The sequence below is a fragment of the Perognathus longimembris genome, chromosome 3 (assembly GCF_023159225.1).
Source record: "Perognathus longimembris pacificus isolate PPM17 chromosome 3, ASM2315922v1, whole genome shotgun sequence".
Classification (NCBI taxonomy): domain Eukaryota; kingdom Metazoa; phylum Chordata; class Mammalia; order Rodentia; family Heteromyidae; genus Perognathus; species Perognathus longimembris.
Window position 1 is genome coordinate 117,656,839 of NC_063163.1, and position 17,939 is coordinate 117,674,777.

The window sequence follows — 17,939 nt, forward strand, 5'->3', positions numbered from 1 at the left end:
TATATTCATAATGTGTAAATGTGTGTATGTGTGATAGAGAGGCAGAGACAGAGTGTGTGTGACAGAGAGACCGAGACAGTGTGTGTGTGTGTGTGTGTGTGTGTGTGTGTGTGTGTGTGTACTGGGGCTTGCACTCAGGGCCTTGAGCTGGCATTTAGCTTTTTCCTATCAAGGCTGGTGCCATAGTACTTGAGTTACACCTCGATTTCACCTTTTTGTTGATCAATTGGAGACAAGCATCTCTCAGATGTATACAAGGCAAGCACCCTACCACTCGGCTATATTGTCAAAGTGATGTACAGAGGGGTTACAGTTTCATACGTAAGGCAGTGAGTACATTTCTTGTTCAACTTGTTACCTCCTCCCTCATTTTTCCCCCAAGTGCCCCATTTTTCATAGACTGTGTTATTGAAATGACATTTTATCTGGATAGTAGGGAGAGATCTGTTATTCTTAAAGGGGTTGGGAGGGAGGAGAGAACACACTTGCTCTTCGTCCAAGTCTGTAACCCCAGTCACATAAGCCCTGCCTGGCTTTGAACCTCAAAACTACTCAGCCTCCTAAGTAGCTAGGTGTGAGCCACCAGTGCTTGGCTCAAAAAAAATTTAAACATAAAAAAGTATATAGAACTAATAATAAAAAAAGAGATAATGTCATTGTCAGATTGCAGATCTTCTGACTCTCAGGTTAGGACTTGGAAGAAGGTCTGCTCACAAAGTAGGGAGAGAATGTCCTAGAGAATGGGGACGCCTGTTTCAGGGAAGAAAGAGGCTTTTGACAGGGCCCAGGTGCATGACAGAGGTTCTAACCTACAGATCAGCAGGTTCATCTACGATAATGGCCCTCGGTTTGCCTGCCAAGTAAGCCAGGAAATCCTATAAATACTAGTGCATACAGTCCCACCCCAGAGTCCCAAGACCACTGTGAGGAAAGCGGATGGGAGACTTGGAAATGTCAGTCTCAGGAGACAGGGAAGGGGAAATGCTTCGTTCCTTAGAAAGAGGAAGAAACTTTCCTGGAAATTGCAAGGTTGTAGGAGAGGAAATGGAGAAAGGGTGGCATTAAGGGGAAGAGGGAGTTCCAACCTGGGAATGAAGTGCTTGCTGGAGGACTGTTGAGCAGAGTGGTTAAAATCCGTGACTTTTGGGGCTCTAACCCAGCTCTGCTATTGGCTACACGTGCCTGCCCCCTTGGGCGTATGGCCGACCTTCCTATCCCTCAGCTTCTTATTTGTATAAGAGGCAAGCACTCTTGCCACTAGGCCATATCCCCAGCCCCACTCAGCTTCTTATTTGCAAAGGAAGACTGTAAAGCTTGCTTCATAGAGCTATTAAGAGGATTAACTATGAGAACGAATGTGCCGTAGAGTAGTTGCTTAATAAATGCAACTTGCTGGGTACCCACTGCTCATACCTAGAATCCTAGCAACTCATGAGGCTGAGACTTGAGGATTGCAGTTTGAAGTCAATTGTGAGACTCTTGTCTCCAGTTAACCACTAAAAAGCCAGAAGTGAGCTATGGCTCAAGTAGTAGAGTACCAGCCTTGAGCAAGAAAGCTAAGGCCCTGAGTTCGAGCCCCAACACTGGCACACATGCACACGCGTACACACACACGCACACACACACAGAGAGCCACGGTGGAGGTCTCTGGGAGTCCAGAGTGGAGTGTTAGAGGTTAACTCGGCTGATGGAGGCCTTTTCTGGAGAGTGGGAAGGTTCTCCCCGAGGAGTGGTTGGTGATGTGGGGGGCAGGAGAGGGAGAGAAGATGGAAATGGCTGAATCTCAAACCCTGCACCTCTCACACTGAGAGAGTGGGGCCCTCGCCGCCGGGGCCGCCAGCCTCGGGGACTCCCGCCCTGGGGAGGTGGGGGAGGGAGGAGGGGGAGGGAGGAGGGCTTGACTTCTGGTAACCTCTCCCCGCGGGCGGCCCCTCGGCCGCTCCCTCCCAGGTCCCATTCCTCGGCCGGCCGCGTCCGCAGGTGGGAACTCCGCGCGCTCCCCGCACCCATCCCGGCCGGCTGACCTACCTACTCCTCCACGATCCCGAGGCTGGGGAGGGATGGGCGCGAGCCCGAGGGCGACGGAGAGGGCGCGCGCGTGCGGGGTGTCCCGGGCCGTGAGTGCGAGTCCTGCGCGCGCCCGGACGGCGACCCCGCAGAGTCAGCCTGGCCCTCGCTGTCCGGGGGGCCCGAGGACTCGTTGAACCTCGAGCTGCCTTCCAGCCTCGCACAGCCACGAGTCCCCGGCCCTCCTCAGCTAGTGGGGGGCTCAGCCTTAGGGCCGGGGGACAGGGGGGGGGGAGTCCCAGCGCCCCAAGGCCTCCGCTGCTGGGAAGCCCTTCGTGTGGGTTTAGTTTGGGGGTGCTGGGGGGGCGCTCTGTCGGGTTCAAAGGCCAGCACGGAGGAAGTCGATGGGGAGGATGCTCCGTGCAGGTGGACGGACCGCTCCCCGATGCCTGGAGAGGGCCCCACTCGCGCCCCACGGCCCCTGGTGCCCGTCCCGTCGGTCCCCGCCGCGTGACCCCAGCTTTCCTTCACCCCCGTCCCCAAGTCAGCCCTGCGCCGCGAACCCTCGGCCCCGGGTCTGCGGCGCCTCCCCGGCGGCCCCCGCGCGGCGCGGGCGGTGGTCCCGCCCCGCCGTCCTCGCCCCCTCGCCCCCCGCGGGCAGCGGGGCGGCGCGGGCCCTTTAAGAGCCGCGGGACCGGCGAGCCGGGGCTCGGCGGCGCAGGCAGTCGCCCGCCGGCTCCGGGAGGCAGCGGCGCGGGGATCCGGCTGCGGGCGCGGGGCGCACCGGGCAGGCGCCGCGCGCGCACCGCCGAGCCGAGCCGGGGCGCGACCCCCGCGGTCCCGGCCCACCCCGCCGCCTCGGCTCCCACCTGGGGCCCGGCCCTCCCCTCCCGCCGGCCCCGCCCCGGCCCGGCCCCGCCCCGGCCCGGGCCGCCCGGACCCGGAGCCGGGGCGCCGGTGCCGCAGCCCTAGGCCGGCGGCGGGCGGGGCGAGCCCGGCGTCTCCATCCCCGGCCGGGGCGCGTCAAGGTGATCAGGTACGCCCGCCCCCCGGGCCGCGGGGGGACCCGAGCCCGTCCCCGGGGGGAGCCCCCCTGCCCGGCCTCCCCCGGCCCCCCCCCCGCGGACAGCGCCCGCCCTCCCCGCCCCCGCCCCCCCCCCCCCCGGCCCCGGGCCCGGCCCGCGGGGTAAGGAGATTAGAGCCGCCGCGGATGGGGGCGCTGGGTGCTGCTCCCCCCACCCCCGAGGCGGCGGGGCGCTCGCCGCTGGGGACCGGCCCGGGAGGGAGGGCGGAGGTGGGGGGCTGTGGGGGGCGGGGGGCGGCACGCGCGGGGCCGGGCCCGGGGGTGTCCAGCCCGGGGCTGAGCCGGCCCCCTCCCTGCAGGCCGGCCGCGTGATGGCGGAGAAGGCGCTGGAGGCTGCGGGCTGCGGCCTGGGGCCGGGGGCCGTGGCCATGGCGGTGGCGCTGGAGGACGGGGCGGAGCCCCCCGTGCTGACCACGCACCTGAAGAAGGTGGAGAACCACATCACCGAAGCCCAGCGCTTCTCCCACCTGCCCAAGCGCTCCTCGGTGGACATCGAGTTCGTGGAGCTGTCCTACTCCGTGCGGGAGGGGCCCTGCTGGAGAAAACGGGGTACGGAGCCGCCTGGTGGAGCGGGGGGGGGGGGGGAGGGGGGCCAGGGGTGGGTGGAGGGGGGCTGACCAAGTTGCCTCTCCAGCAGGACCAGGCCTGGGTGCCCCTCATTCTGCATGTCCTGCCCCTGAGGGCCCGGTGGGAACGGTGACACCGGGCTCCAGCCCCTCACAGACTGTGCACAAAGATCCCCGGGGTGGCACCTGCCAGGACCGGGGTGGGGGGGGGGGAACCCTGAAGCTTTCCCTTCTCCTTCTCTTCCCATGACCTCTGGTCCTTGAGTGGTCCTTGAGTTTTCTTCTGCCTTTGTTCTATTTCTGGAGGATTCCTGCCTGCCTGCGGGGCCTGCCCCGGGAGAGGGGGGCTCTGTCTGGAGGGGCTCCCCCTCTACCTACTCCCCTGTGCCTATTTTTAAAGATGTTCTCATCCCTGTCATCTTCCTCCATTCTTGCCAGACCTCTGAAGCAGGAAGGGTGGAGGTTTGGCACCATGGATGTCATCCTCATGTTACCAATAAGGAAACGGAGGCTTTAGGGAAGTTGATTGACTCGACCGATATCTTGCTGCGAGTGAGTGGCAGAGCTGAAGCCAGGCGCTCTGTATGAGGGCTTCATCCCTTCCCCTTCCCATCAGGATGGGCCTCCCAGAACCCTGACCAGCCAGTCCCCTAGCATCTCTCCTCTGCAAAGAGTGGTTCCCAGAGCTGGGTGTGAGTCAGGGGTGGAGCTGGGACCTTGATGACTGAGACTGAAGACATAAGAATGGGGTGCTTCAGAGCCGGGTTGAGCATGCACCGTCTTCGCATTCTCCATTCATTCTCCCAGATAACCAGGAGGTCACAGGGGCAACTGGGCTCCCTGCCTAACCAGCCTCTTCAGTCCTGGGACCTGCTCTGGGGCAAAATGATGAGATCCTTGCTATTGCCTTAGTCCTCTAATTTCCTCATAACTTTATGGTGAAATGAAGAGGTGACTAGACAAGCCCGCTCCCTGGTTGCTTCTAAATACTTCCTGCACATTGGTGCCACCAGCCAGGGCCACCTCTCTTTTTGACCTGATTGACCCTACTCTGTCCATTGTCCATCTTCCTTCTTTTCATCCCGGTCCTCTTTTCTGTCCTCCTCTCTCTGACCTCCCTTTTCCCGGGAATCTTTCTCTCCTTGAGAGAACAGAAAGCGATGAGGAGTAGCAGAGCAGGTGGGAACAGATGTGGAGGGAGGGAGGCTCCGCCTCTCCCAGGTAAGCATTTGTCCCCAGTCAGTCAAATTTCTTATTTTTCAAGCTGAGAGCCAGTGGTTCACGCCTGTAATCCTAGCAACTCAGGAGTCTGAGATCTGAGGTTTGCAGTCTGAAGCCAGCCTAAGCAGGAAAGTCCATGAGACTATCTTCAAGTAATCACCAAAAAACCAGAAATGGAGCTATGGCTCAACTGGTAGAGCACCAACCTTGAGCCAAACAAAACAAAACAAAACCCTAGGAACAGCACCCAGGCCCTAAGTTCAAACTCTGACTGGCACACACACACACACACACACACACACACACACACCCCTTATTTTTCTTACTTTTCAAAAATACTTTCCTGTTATTGTTAATGAGATCATCTAATATTTATCATAACCCTAGTAAGTCTTCAGGAGGAGTTAGTACCATTATTCTTTTATAGAGGAGGAATTCAAGGACTTAAAGATTTGACTTGCTGAGTGTATAATCCCAACACTCATGTGGTAGGAGGATTCTGACTTCAAGGCCAAATTGGGGTACATAGTGAGACACCCCCCCAAAAAAAAGAAATAAAAAAGATCTAGTGACTTGACAAAATTGCTGAGGATTAGCCAGGCGCTGGTGGCTCATGCCCGTAACCCTAGCCACTCAGGAGGCTGAGATCTGAGGATCGCAGTTCAAAGCCAGCCCAGGCAGAAAAGTCCCCATGAGACCCTTATTTCCTATTGACCACTCAAAAACTGGAACTGGAGCTGTGACTGAAAATGGTGGTGTGCTAGTCTTGAGCAAAAGAGCTCAGGGACAGAGCCCAGGCTTTGATTTCAAGCCCCACAACCAACTGAAAAAAAGATTAATTTTTTCCCCAGAGGACTATTGCTCAAGGCAAAACTAAAACATTGATGTCTCTCCAGCTCCAAGGCCGGGCAAGTCCCTTCAAATGCTGAGACATTATGTACAATGGAAGTTCAAGTGCATGGCTTCCCAGCTCATGGACACGCTGTGACCTTGGGCAGGCTGCTGACCTTGGGCAGGCTGCTTGCCTTCTCTTGGTCTCACTTTCCTCATCTGTAAACAGGGATGCTAACAAAAGCCAGTCGTGGAGCTGAGCTGGTCTATGAAAGTGCTTGGTGAAAGGCAAGTGTAAGATGATAGTCGTGCTAGGTCTCGTGTTCAACCAGCGCCTGGCTGTGATTAAGTGAGGGGAAGGTTCACCCCTGTAATTTCTTCCCCTGAACAAGAAATCACTTCCTGTGAGGGGCACTGGCCAGCGTATGCTGGGGTGCACCACCCATGTCAGGTGAGGGTGACTGAGGAAGAGCATTGAAACTTATGACTTCCTCTCCCAGGAAAGAACTTGCTGTGTGACCTTTGGTGAGTCACTGGCCGGTTCTGGCCCCACTTGGCCCATCCCAACTGAGAGATGAGCACTGTCAGCCAGGTGGCCCACACCTGAAGTCCTAGCTACTCCGGAAGCTGAGATTTGAAGACCGCCATTTGAAGCCAGCTTGGCCAGAGAAGTCTCCGTGAGACTCTTCTCTCCAATTAACCACTCAAACACTGGAAGTGGTGCTGTGGCTCAAGTGGCAGAGTGCTAGCCTTGAGCACAAAGAGGCTCAGGGACAGTGCCCAGGCCCCAAGTTCAAGCCCCAGGACTGACAAAAACAAAACCAATGCGAAATGAAATGAGCACTGTCCAGGTCATTGATGAGTCTAAGGCGTGACAGTGGGTGGGGCCCGATCCCCTTCTAGTGGGACGTGCCCAAAGGGACAGCTGGACCCAGTGCACAGTCCTGGTGGGGTGAACGGTGGACGGAGGCGTCCTTTCGCTGTCTCTGCTAAGGAAGTCAGGTGGGCTCTGGGGCAGTGGGGGAGGGTGACAGGGAGTGAGGTGCCCCCCGGGCATGGGGGCCTGGGGGCACAGCTTGCCTCTTCCACTGTCTCACCAGGCGAGTCTAGGTAGTCTGTGCCCTCTGTTCCCCGGGTTGTTTTCCATAGCAGAGCTTTGCTTCCTGAAGCCTGGAGGGCTTCTGTCATTCATCCTGAGCTCACCTGTCACCTCTTCCACAGAGCCACTCCCGCTTTGCCACACCCCACCCCGCCCCATCAGTTCCTTCCTTCCTTCTTTCTTTCTTCCTTTCTTTCTTTCTTTCTTTCTTTCTTTCTTTCTTTCTTTCTTTCTTTCTTTCTTTCTTTCCTTCTTTCTTTCTTTTTTGGCCAGTCCTGGGCCTTGGACTCAGGGCCTGAGCACTGTCCCTGGCTTCTTTTTGCTCAAGGAAGGCTAGCACTCTACCACTTGAGCCACAGCACCACTTCTGGCCTTTTCTGTGTATGTGGTGCTGAACCCAGGGCTTCATGAATGCTAGGCAAGCAGTCTACCACTAAGCCACATTCCCAGCCCCCAGCCCATCGGTTCTACGTTTTGCACGGTCGTGGTACCCTACTTGTACTTCTGTTATAGCCCATATCTATTTTTCTTCAGGTCACAGATATTTTCAGTCTGTCTGTGACCTTTTTTTGGGTCCAGTATCTGTTATTACAGAACCCGATAGATGGTAGATCTCTACAAGCATTGGTCAAGAATTAATGATACAAGTCACTTTTAAAATGCACTCTATAGGCCAAGTGCTGTGTCATGTGCTTTATGTATATCATTTCATCTATTCTTCCCAGCAACTCTAGGAGATAGGTATTATCCTCCTCATTTTACAGAGGAGAGGCCTGAAACTTAAAGAGGTAAAGCCACTTGCTTGAGGCCATATACCTGGGACATAGGAAGCCAGAATTTGAACCCAGATCTACCTGATTCTATATTAGTACTCTTTATATATATGCGCTGCCTCCCAGTGAATGAATGAAAGGTGAAGTTTTACTGGGACCATGTTAGTGAGTTGGAGAGACAATATTACAGGGCAGAGAAAACACAAAAAAGGCTGGGTTCTTTTCTCAGAACGAGGCGGAAACTCTGAGAACACACACTTACTGAGCGTCTACTACATGCCAGACAGACCGTGAAGGTTACAAAGATGAGTAAGACACAAAACCTCAATGACTAATAGGCAGGAAAGGCTGAGTGACAGACATCAAGTCACACACATGCTGGCATATGATAGGACAGGTGCTGTGGGAACACAGGGGACAGTCAGCCAGCAATGGCTGGACCAGTGGGAAAGTCACCCTGGCCACTCTGATTCCAGAGAAGAGCAGGGTCTTTTAGGACCTCCATCCCCTCTTTATAGCCACCCATGAGAGAGCCCTAGGGTTTCTTGAAAGCTTTCCATCCTTTGCCATTAGAGATGGTCGTTTAGGGAGGGACAGGATGGGAGTGTATGGGTCTTTGTTGGTTCCATCCTGGCCCCAGCCACATTGAGTAGGGCCTGCCTACACCACTGACAGCCACAACAGCTGCTGGGAATGATGGGTGTGCTCTCCATTTGCTGTGACTGTGACCAGAGCTCCCTCCCTTCCTCCCTTGCAGGTTATAAGACCCTCCTCAAGTGCCTATCTGGTAAATTCTGCCGCCGGGAACTGATCGGGATCATGGGCCCCTCGGGGGCTGGGAAGTCCACGTTCATGAACATCTTGGCAGGGTACAGGTGAGAGCCAGAGCCGAATGCGCGGGACGGGGATTGGGGAAGAGGGATCGCTTGGGGGAGCGTGGCAGTGGCCTTGGCTCTTATCCTCCAACCAATGTCCTCCCAGGGAGACAGGAATGAAGGGGCAGATCCTGGTCAACGGGAGGCCACGAGAGCTGAGGACCTTCCGCAAGATGTCTTGCTACATCATGCAGGACGACATGCTACTGCCACACCTCACGGTGATGGAAGCCATGATGGTGAGGGCAAGATGGCTGTCCCCTGCCCGCTAGCCCCTTCTGACTGCACTCCCCCTCCTCCCCCCCCCTCCCCCTCCCCCTCCCCCTCCTCTTCCTCCTCCTCCTCCTCCTCCTCAGCAGAGGCCTTCAGGCTGTGTCCTCCTCCTCCACACATCTTTCTTGTCTGCTCTTGGGTCCCAGGTCTCCGCCAACCTGAAGCTGAGTGAGAAACAAGAGGTGAAGAAGGAGCTGGTGAGTGAAGAAGAGGAAGCAAAGGGCCAGAGAGAGAGAGAGAGAGAGAGAGAGAGACACACACACACACACACACATACACACACACACACACCTTTGTGGGGATGAGTTCTGGGGCTTGGAGTCTGGGTGGGAAAGTGAAAGCCAACGTTTGGGGCAAGGATTTAAGGGGGTGGCACCCGGGGGAAGTGGGGGCCTTGGATCTGACTTGGGCTGTGTGTGTGTGTGCGTGTGCGTGTGCGTGTGTGCGTGTGTGTGACTCCAGGTGACTGAGATCCTGACGGCACTGGGCCTGATGTCATGCTCACACACGCGGACAGCTCTGCTCTCCGGCGGGCAGAGGAAGCGCCTGGCGATCGCCCTGGAGTTGGTCAACAATCCACCTGTCATGTTCTTTGATGAACCCACCAGGTAGTTCTCCCCCCAGGATTCCTCCTCCCTCCATCCCGAGTCAGCACTACAGCTGCATTTTTTCCCCCATGGCTGGAGACCAGAAGGACACCCCCCACCCCCCACCCCCCACCCCCATCTGTAGCCTTTTGGGGCCAAGATAAGAGCTGACTCCTCATCTCCATCCTTGCTAAGATCAGAGTGCCTCCCCTCTTGATTGATGCCTCTCTCTCTCTCTTCTTTCCTCACAGTTATTAGTCACCAAGTCCTGTTGATTCCACCTCCTTGTGGTAGCTTTCAGATCCCCCGTACCCTTTCCCTAGTTCCAGGGCTTGTGTTCAGGACATCATCAGCGATTCTCCTCTCCCTGTCTCCAGTCCTTCTCAGCCAGTCTTTCCTACCACCTGCAGCCTGAGTTAGACTTTCTCAAAGACAAGGCTGGCCAGACCCCTTCCCTGCTTCCATCACGCAATGAGTTCCATTTGCCCTCCGACAAAAGCCAGGTGCCTCGCGAGGTCCTGGCCGGAACCTATTTCTCCCACCCCGCGTCTTGTACTTTCTGCTCTAATAACACCGATTTGCTCGTGAGCCGCTTGGTGGAGCCGCGTGTGTCCTGCCTCGAAGCGCTGCGCGCTGTGCTTTCCGCCTGGAATGCCCTTCACCACACACGGCCCCCTTTCTACCTTCGCCAGTTTAATGCTGCCTTCTTCAGATACACTCAGGCACCCTCTCTGGCGGCCCTCCAGCCGCCCGCCGCAGCATGGCTGCTCCCCCGCCTCTCCTTCCCTCTGTTGCTATAGCACTTTCTACATTCCCCAAATCAACTGCGAGTTTGCCTACCTCCCTCCAGACCAGAGTCTCATTTATGAATCACTGCCATTCCAGTGCCTGGCATACAACAGGTGCTTGGTATAGGCTTGTTCACGAGAACAGGGCTCCGGGCTCTGATAGCTCCAAATGCCGGAAGACATGCCTGGAGCACAGGATACGGAGGCGGCTCCCAGGGCCCCCCCCCCTTCCTGCGGCTCCCTCCCTTTGGCAGCAGCTACCCCCTCCCCCAGCTCTGTCTGCCTGGCCCCCCCCCTCACTGTCCCCATGCTGTCCTCTCTCCGGACAGCGGTCTGGACAGTGCTTCTTGTTTCCAAGTGGTATCCCTCATGAAGTCCCTGGCCCAGGGCGGCCGTACCATCATCTGTACCATCCACCAGCCCAGCGCCAAGCTCTTCGAGATGTTTGACAAGGTGAGTGTATCTACGTCTCGAAGAAGGTTGGCTTGAGATGGAGAAGTGGAAAGAGGTCGGGGGAGATGCCGGCGGGATCTCCTGGCCCTCTGGTCCCTGTTTTCCTCACCCCTGTCTTCTGCCTCAGCTCTACATCCTGAGCCAGGGTCAGTGCATCTTCAAGGGCGTGGTCACCAACCTGATCCCCTATCTGAAGGGGCTGGGCTTGCACTGCCCCACCTACCACAACCCAGCTGACTTCAGTGAGTGGGGACCCTTTGGAAGGGGCGGGACGCATTGATGGGCCCAACCCGGGCACTCGGGTCAGACGCCCAGTCCTCCCAGTGGTGTCACCTGCCTCCACGCACACCTGAGGAGGGGCTGACTTTGCCCTGGGGAAGCCAGGGTTAAGACCAAGCCGAGCATTTTGCTGTGTGTGTCCTCCAGTCATCGAGGTGGCATCGGGAGAGTATGGAGACTTGAACCCCATGCTGTTCAGGGCAGTACAGAATGGACTTTGTGCCATGGCCGAGAAGAAGAGTAGTTTGGAGAAGAATGAGGTCCCTGCCCACTGTCCCTCTTGCCCACCGGTGAGTGAGGTGGATTGGGCAGCGCGGGCAGAGTGGGGGAAAGGAGATCATGGCCCCGCCAAAGAGGCCAAGGTACCACAACCCCTGGGTGCTTAGCACAGACCTACCATGAATGGCTCGGGGTGACCTCAGCCCCACGAACCACATTCAATTTTCATTCGTGCAAACGCTCATTCACCCTCAGTGCTCACACGAGCCACTGGCCTCTCGGCCAGGGAGACTTCCTGTCATCTCTAACCGGAAGTGACGCCACTTACCTCCAGTGGGTGCCGGGCAGCACGCCACCCAATCACGTGAAGTTCTTAGCAGCTACTTTGCCAAGTCTCTTCCTCAGATGAGCTACAGTCACCTTTCAAAACCAAAGGCTTGCTCACGATCATTATCGTTATGGTCATCATTACTGAATCATGTTACTGTGAAACTCATTGTCCTAAAGGAGCCCTAGTGGTTTTTGTTTTTGTTTTGTATTGGTACTGGGACTTGAATTCAGGGTCTTTCACCCTCACTTGCCTTTTTCTGGTGGCAGTTTGGGGGCTTGAACTCGGGGCTTTGGTGTTGTGCCTGAGCTTTTGTACTCAGGGCTGGTGCTCTACCATCTGAGCAATAGTTCACTTCTCGCTTTTTTTTTTTTTTTTTTGGTGCTTAATTAGAAATAAGGAGTTTCACGAGCTTTCCTGTGTGGGACTGGCTTTGAACCATGATTGTCAGGTCTTAGCTTCCTGGGTAGCTAGGATGATAGGCGTGAACTACCAGCCACCCGCTTCTGAGTGTTCATGTTAATGGGATTAAAGAACTGTGCGCTAGGGGCTGGGGATATGGCCTAGTGGCAAGAGTGCTCGCCTCGTATACATGAAGCCCTGGGTTCAATTCCCCAGCACCACATATACAGAAAACGGCCAGAAGCGGCGCTGTGACTCAAGGGGCAGAGTGCTAGCCTTGAGCAAAAGGAAGCCAGGGACAGTGCTCAGGCCCTGAGTCCAAGGCCCAGGACTGGCCAAAAAAAAAAAAGAAAGAACTGTGCGCTAAGACGGGGTCCTGGACTCCCTCCCATGACCTAGCTCCCAAGTGTTCACCCCCTCCTTGTGTCTCTTTCCTTAGGCTCCCTCATATATCCAGACCCCTAAACCTGGCTTCCAGGCACACGGCCCAGTGGAGGAGGCCTTCTCTCTGCAGTATACTCGGGGAAAGGCCGCGTGGGCTGTAGTGAGTGGAGTAGACTCACCCGGTCCCCTTTGTTCTCCCCAGGACGTGGATCCCATTGAGAGCCACACCTTTGCCACCAGCACCCTCACTCAGTTCTGCATCCTCTTCAGGAGGACCTTCTTGTCCATCCTCAGGGACACGGTGAGGCATTGGTCTGGGGGAGAGGAGGCCCAGGCCTGGCCTTGGCTGGGATGGGAATGGGAGCCCCTGCCCCACCCCTTCTAGTGCATCTATGGGACCCCGTGCCAGAAAGCCCGGTTCTGAGTTCCTGCCCCAGGGTGTCCTCCACTGTGTCCCAACTGGACAAGGCCTTGGGACACATCCTGTCCTCATCAGAACCCCTCCCCCAGGTCCTGACCCACTTGCGCTTCATGTCCCATGTGGTGATCGGTGTGCTCATTGGGCTCCTCTACCTGCACATTGGCGACGATGCCAGCAAGGTCTTCAACAACACCGGCTGCCTCTTCTTCTCCATGCTGTTCCTCATGTTCGCTGCCCTCATGCCAACCGTGCTTACCTGTAAGCTGAGCTGCCTGAAGGGTGGTGGTGGGGTGTGGAGCAGGAGGCAGGGGCCAGGGGCCCGCCGGTGGAGCCTGATCCACCTGTACCCTCAGTCCCCTTAGAGATGGCCGTCTTCATGAGGGAGCACCTCAACTACTGGTACAGCCTCAAAGCGTATTACCTGGCCAAGACCATGGCCGACGTGCCCTTTCAGGTGAGCCTCTCCCTCTCAGCTGTCCACTGTCCCCTCCGTCCTTGCTTGCTGGCCTTCCTGAGCCGGTGGTCTCCCATCCTTCCCTTCTACTCACTCACAGAGAGGTGGGGAATACCTATTCTGCACTGGCTCTAACCAGCACACACGCAGGAAACGAACAACAAAAGGCCTACCTAATCTTGGTACCAGGGATTGAACTCAGGGCTTCTCTTTTACTTCTTCGAAGAATGTCAGTAACTACTTCAGGATGGTGTATGAAAAAGTGAATTGTGTGTATGGGTGTGTGTGGGGGGGGTGCGCGTGCATGCGTGCCAGTCCTGAGTCTTGAACTCAGGGTCCGCTAACTTTATCATTTGAGCCACAATTCTACTTCTAGGTTTTTGGTAGTTTATTGGAGAGAAGAGCCTCATGGACTTTCCTGCCCAGGCTGGCTTTGAACTGGGATCCTCAGATCTCAACCTCCTGAGTAGTTAGGATGACAGGCCTGAGCCATTTGTGCGTGGCATGTCAATATGAAAAAACACCCCTCTGGGATACACACAAAGTAAAGCAAATGAAAGCACCCAGTTCTCCATGATGAGAGCAGCTAAGACAGACCTATTTCACAAACATGCCCAATGCAGTGTCATTTTATTAACTGCAGACTCCATGTTGGTGTACATTAGATCTCTGGATCTGCCAATTCTACAGGTCTGCTCTGTTGTATCTACAAAGATGATAGTTTCAAGGAGGGACAAAACATTGCGGTAGAGCTTGAATTAATTGGCAATATAAGAAAAAGCTGATCCAGAGGGGGAGGACTCTGGAAGTTACCATGTATAAAGTGGTCAGAACAGGTCTAAGGAAGGCGTGCTCCTATGACTAAGGCCTGTAAACCTGGCTACTCAGGAAGCCGAGATCTGAGGACTGAAGTTCAAAGCTAGCCCAGGCAGAGAAGTTCATGAGACTCTTATCTCCAATTAATCACACACACACACACACACACACACACACACACACACACAGAGGCCTAATGGATGAGGTTCAGGAAGGTCAGTGAAGTTCATTTGGTCAGGGAGGAAGGGGACACACGTCAGTCCGGGGAACAGCATGAACAGGAGTGGAGGCAGGGACGGCATGATGAGCTCTGGGAGGGAAGGCTCTAGGGGCTCATTCCTGGGTAGTGGAGAGTCTCGGCCACATGTCCCTGGCTCAAAGTCCCCTGCCCAGCTGTGTGCCTGCTCCTCAGGTGATGTGCCCGTTGGTATACTGCAGCATAGTGTACTGGATGACCGGCCAGCCAGCTGAGACCAGCCGCTTCCTGCTCTTCTCAGCCTTGGCCACCGCCACCGCCTTAGTGGCCCAATCCTTGGGACTGCTGATTGGAGCTGCCTCCAACTCCCTACAGGTGGGAAGGCTGGCACGTGGGGCTTGCCAAACAAGCATGGGGTCTATGGGGAGGAGTCAGGGGCTAGTGTAAGGGTGGGATGAACCTTGGGGAAACTCTGGGACCACCCTAATCCCAATCACCCCCGTGAGAGCCCGGCCCCCTTCCCTCCCCTCCAGGTAGCCACTTTTGTGGGTCCCGTGACTGCCATCCCTGTCCTTCTGTTCTCTGGCTTCTTTGTCACCTTCAAGACCATCCCCACGTACCTGCAATGGAGCTCCTACCTCTCCTATGTCAGGTTGGTGCCTCTTTCCCCCATGCCTGCCCCTGCTCTTCCTTACAGGAAGCCCTTCTTAGCTCTCCTTTGGTCGTGCCAAGTCTGGCAGGTACCAGGGACATCTTGGCGGGCCCCTGGGAATGACAGCATTGCGGCTGGGCTCTGGCGATTTGCTGAAGGAGTGGGGGTCCTGCCCTCTGTGTCCCTCTGACGCCCCCAGGTATGGCTTTGAGGGCGCGATCCTGACCATCTATGGCATGGAGCGAGGAGACCTGACCTGCTTAGAGGAGCGCTGCCCTTTCCGGGAGCCACAGAGCATCCTGCGAGCACTGGATGTGGAGGATGCCAAGCTCTACCTGGACTTCCTGGTCTTGGGCGTCTTCTTCCTGGCCCTCCGGCTGCTGGCGTACCTTGTGCTTCGGTACAGGGTCAAGTCTGAGAGATAAAGCCTTGGGCAGCAGGAAGCCCCCCACTCCAGCCCTCTGGGGACTGTTTTAACCGTGTGGACTTGGTTGCTGGTGCAGCTGCCCTCCCCTCCTCTGGCTGCTCTGCCGGCTCTGTGCGCCGGGCCTTGGCCCTGGGCCGGTGGGGCCGGTGGGGCTCCCGCCCTCCCCTCCACAGCCAGGAGTCTTCCCGGACTGATGCGGTTTGTAGCTTCCTCCCTTCTCTCTCCAACATCTGCATGCAAAGACGGCGGGGAGGCAGCCACCCCCTTCCCGCCAGCGGGACCCTCCTCGGTCGTCTGCCTGGGAGGCCCAGGTGCTCTGGGCTCCCAATTACAACTGACCAAAGTGGCCCCCACTGGGGTCCCCACCACAACAGTGTTTGTAGAGCAGGAGGCTGAAAGATTGGAATTCCAGGGCTGGGCCTTGGTGGGGTCTGCTGCAGGGGGGGGGGGGCCCTCCTAGACTTCAGGATGCACCGAGGAGGGACTCCGGAAGTCGCTTCTAACTCCCCCTCCCCACAAGACTGGCTGCTTTGGACAATCTGCTCGGACAGAAGCTGGGTATTCTGTCTGGGTCACCTCTCAAGTCCTGGGGGTCGGGGAGGCCAGGGGATGTCCCAGATCCCCTTCTGGGTACACACACGGGGTCAGGGTCCAGCTGGTGGCACCTCTGCAATAATGCCTGTGTTTCTCTCCCGCCTCCCACTGCAACTGGAGGATGCACTTTATTCCGGGGAAGGGGAGCACTCGCGGCCCTCCCTTCTTGCTGCTCCTGTCATGAGTCCACAGGCGCCTTCCGGGGTCCCAGCGCGCACACGCGAACAGGCAATCTCAGCCCCAGACCCGCACTGTTCCCCGCAGCCCCGGGCGCGCAGTGGCGGCACCGAGGCGGTGGTGGCGGTGCTCTAGGGGACAGCAGCGCCAGTCTCCTCACGGGACCCCGCGCTGGAGCGTCTAAGGAAGAGGCTGGCGCTGCCCACAGTGACTCCAGGACCTGCAGGGCTCTGTGCCCAGTCTTCCCTCCCTCCCGAGCCAGGGGTGGCACTCGCGGTCAGGACCCAACAAGCACAAGCAGGAGCATCAGCTTGGCCTTGGCCGTCACCAGCCCGCGGCTCTCCTTTGGCGTTCCGAGCTGCCATTCTCACTCTTCTGCTCCTTCTCCAGCTGCTTGCTGTTCATTCAGACTCCTGTCCGCATCTCTCCACCCCCTGCCCTTCAGCAGGTGAGCCCGGAGCATCCGAACAGCCTGTCCCGTTCACCGAGACGGTGTCCTCACGTTCACCGTGTCTGGCTTCGCCGGTGGGTCCGGGCTGAGCCTACCCATTTCTTCTTCCCCAGGATCTTTTCCTTCTCTTTCCTGTCCACATCCCTCTCTGTCTTCCCTCACTCTGCCACAGGTTCTCATGACACAGAGATGCCAGTTGTATTTGTGGGATTTCACCCATTATTAATAAAACCTATATTTATACAGTACACCGTATGCGAATGTGGATGACTCTGCCATCTGGTATGGGTGAGCTAATGAGGGAGTCATTGAGGCACTTGGGAAGATGGCTGCCAGTGTTGAGGAGCCGGTGGCAGGGGTGGTACATGCTGGACACATATCGAGCGAGCCAGCGCAACCTATGGAATATTTGAATCAATCATGCATTCTGTCTTACCAGTGCTTCATGCTCAGCATCTCAGCATCCATGGCCAACCCTGCCTTGTCCCTCTTTTGTTTGTTTGTTTTTTGCCAGTCCTGGGCCTTGGACTCAGGGCCTGAGCACTGTCCCTGGCTTCTTTTTGCTCAAGGCTAGCACTCTACCACTTGAGCCACAGCGCCACCTCTGGCTGTTTTCTATATATGTGGTGCTGGGGAATCGAACCCAGGGCTTCATGTATAGGAGGCAAGCACTCTACCACTAGGCCATATCCCCAGCCCGCCTTGTCCCTCTTGACAGCTCAGTGTACAGATGTGAGAACTCAGGCTTGGATCAGTGAAGTGCCACAGGCTCCCAGGGGGTGGAGGTGGACCCAGGCCTGGAGGCCAGATCTTTTGCTTCCAGATGTCTTGGTCTTGGCATCGGTGCCCTCGTTCATGGCTAGGTGTGCACATGGTGTGAATGCTGTGTGTGTTGTCGGCTGTGTCTTTGCCCCAGTGATTGGTGTCCTTCCCGTCAGGACTCCCTGAGCCCCGGTTGAGCTGGGGAGGGGGGAGTATGTCAGGGGTTATGAATGGAACGAGAAGCAGGACAGAATCTGGAATCTTGTTTTTGGCCAGTCCTGGGGCTTGAACTCAGGGCTGAGCACTGTCCCTGGCTTCTTCCCGCTCAAGGCTAGCACTCTGCCACCTGAGCCACAGCGCCCCTTCTGGCCGTTTTCTAGATATGTGGTGCTGGAGAATAGAACCCAGGGCTTCATGTATATGAGGCGAGCTCTCTTGCCACTAGGCCATATTCCCAGCCCAGAATCTGGAATTTTGTTCTTATAGTAGGAGTGGTAGAGACCTCATTGAGCTTACTCCAAACTTCTTTCCTTACCCTCCTCTCTCTCTCTCTCTCTCTCTGCATGTGCATATATGTGTTTGTATGTGTGCATGTGTGCTGGTACTGGGGCTTGAACTCAGTGCCTCACATTCTCAGTATTTTTGCTCATGACTAGCATTTTTACCATTTGAACCATGCCTCTATTTCCAGCCGTTAATTGGAGATAAGAGTCTCACAGATTTTTGGTGGTGTTTTGTTTGTTTGCCAGTCCTGGTGCTTGGACTCAGGGCCTGAGCACTGTCCCTGGCTTCTTTTTGTTCAAGGCTAGCATTCTGCCAC

At 56.4% G+C, this 17,939-nt stretch overlaps 1 protein-coding gene across 1 annotated transcript; it reads left to right on the forward strand.

Annotated features, from left to right (window-relative positions):
• The first annotated feature begins 2,923 nt into the window (after nt 1–2,923).
• Abcg4 (ATP binding cassette subfamily G member 4) lies at nt 2,924–16,060 on the forward strand. Its single transcript, XM_048343978.1, has 15 exons — nt 2,924–3,043; nt 3,391–3,640; nt 8,339–8,456; nt 8,563–8,695; nt 8,876–8,926; nt 9,192–9,337; nt 10,434–10,557; nt 10,685–10,799; nt 10,984–11,126; nt 12,372–12,470; nt 12,680–12,848; nt 12,944–13,044; nt 14,273–14,431; nt 14,590–14,708; nt 14,908–16,060. The coding sequence occupies exons 2-15, from the start codon at nt 3,403–3,405 to the stop codon at nt 15,131–15,133; spliced, it is 1,941 nt and encodes a 646-aa protein (XP_048199935.1). The 5' UTR covers nt 2,924–3,043; nt 3,391–3,402; the 3' UTR covers nt 15,134–16,060.
• The last annotated feature ends 1,879 nt before the right edge of the window (nt 16,061–17,939 follow it).

Bases quoted from the DNA above. Each gene is read 5' to 3' on its own strand.
- Abcg4 (XM_048343978.1), top strand. From the start codon at position 3,403: ATGGCGGAGAAGGCGCTGGAGGCTGCGGGCTGCGGCCTGGGGCCGGGG. The intron at 8,457-8,562 runs GTGAGAGCCAGA...ATGTCCTCCCAG, and splicing joins AACATCTTGGCAGGGTACAG to GGAGACAGGAATGAAGGGGC. The intron at 12,471-12,679 runs GTGAGGCATTGG...CCCCTCCCCCAG, and splicing joins TGTCCATCCTCAGGGACACG to GTCCTGACCCACTTGCGCTT.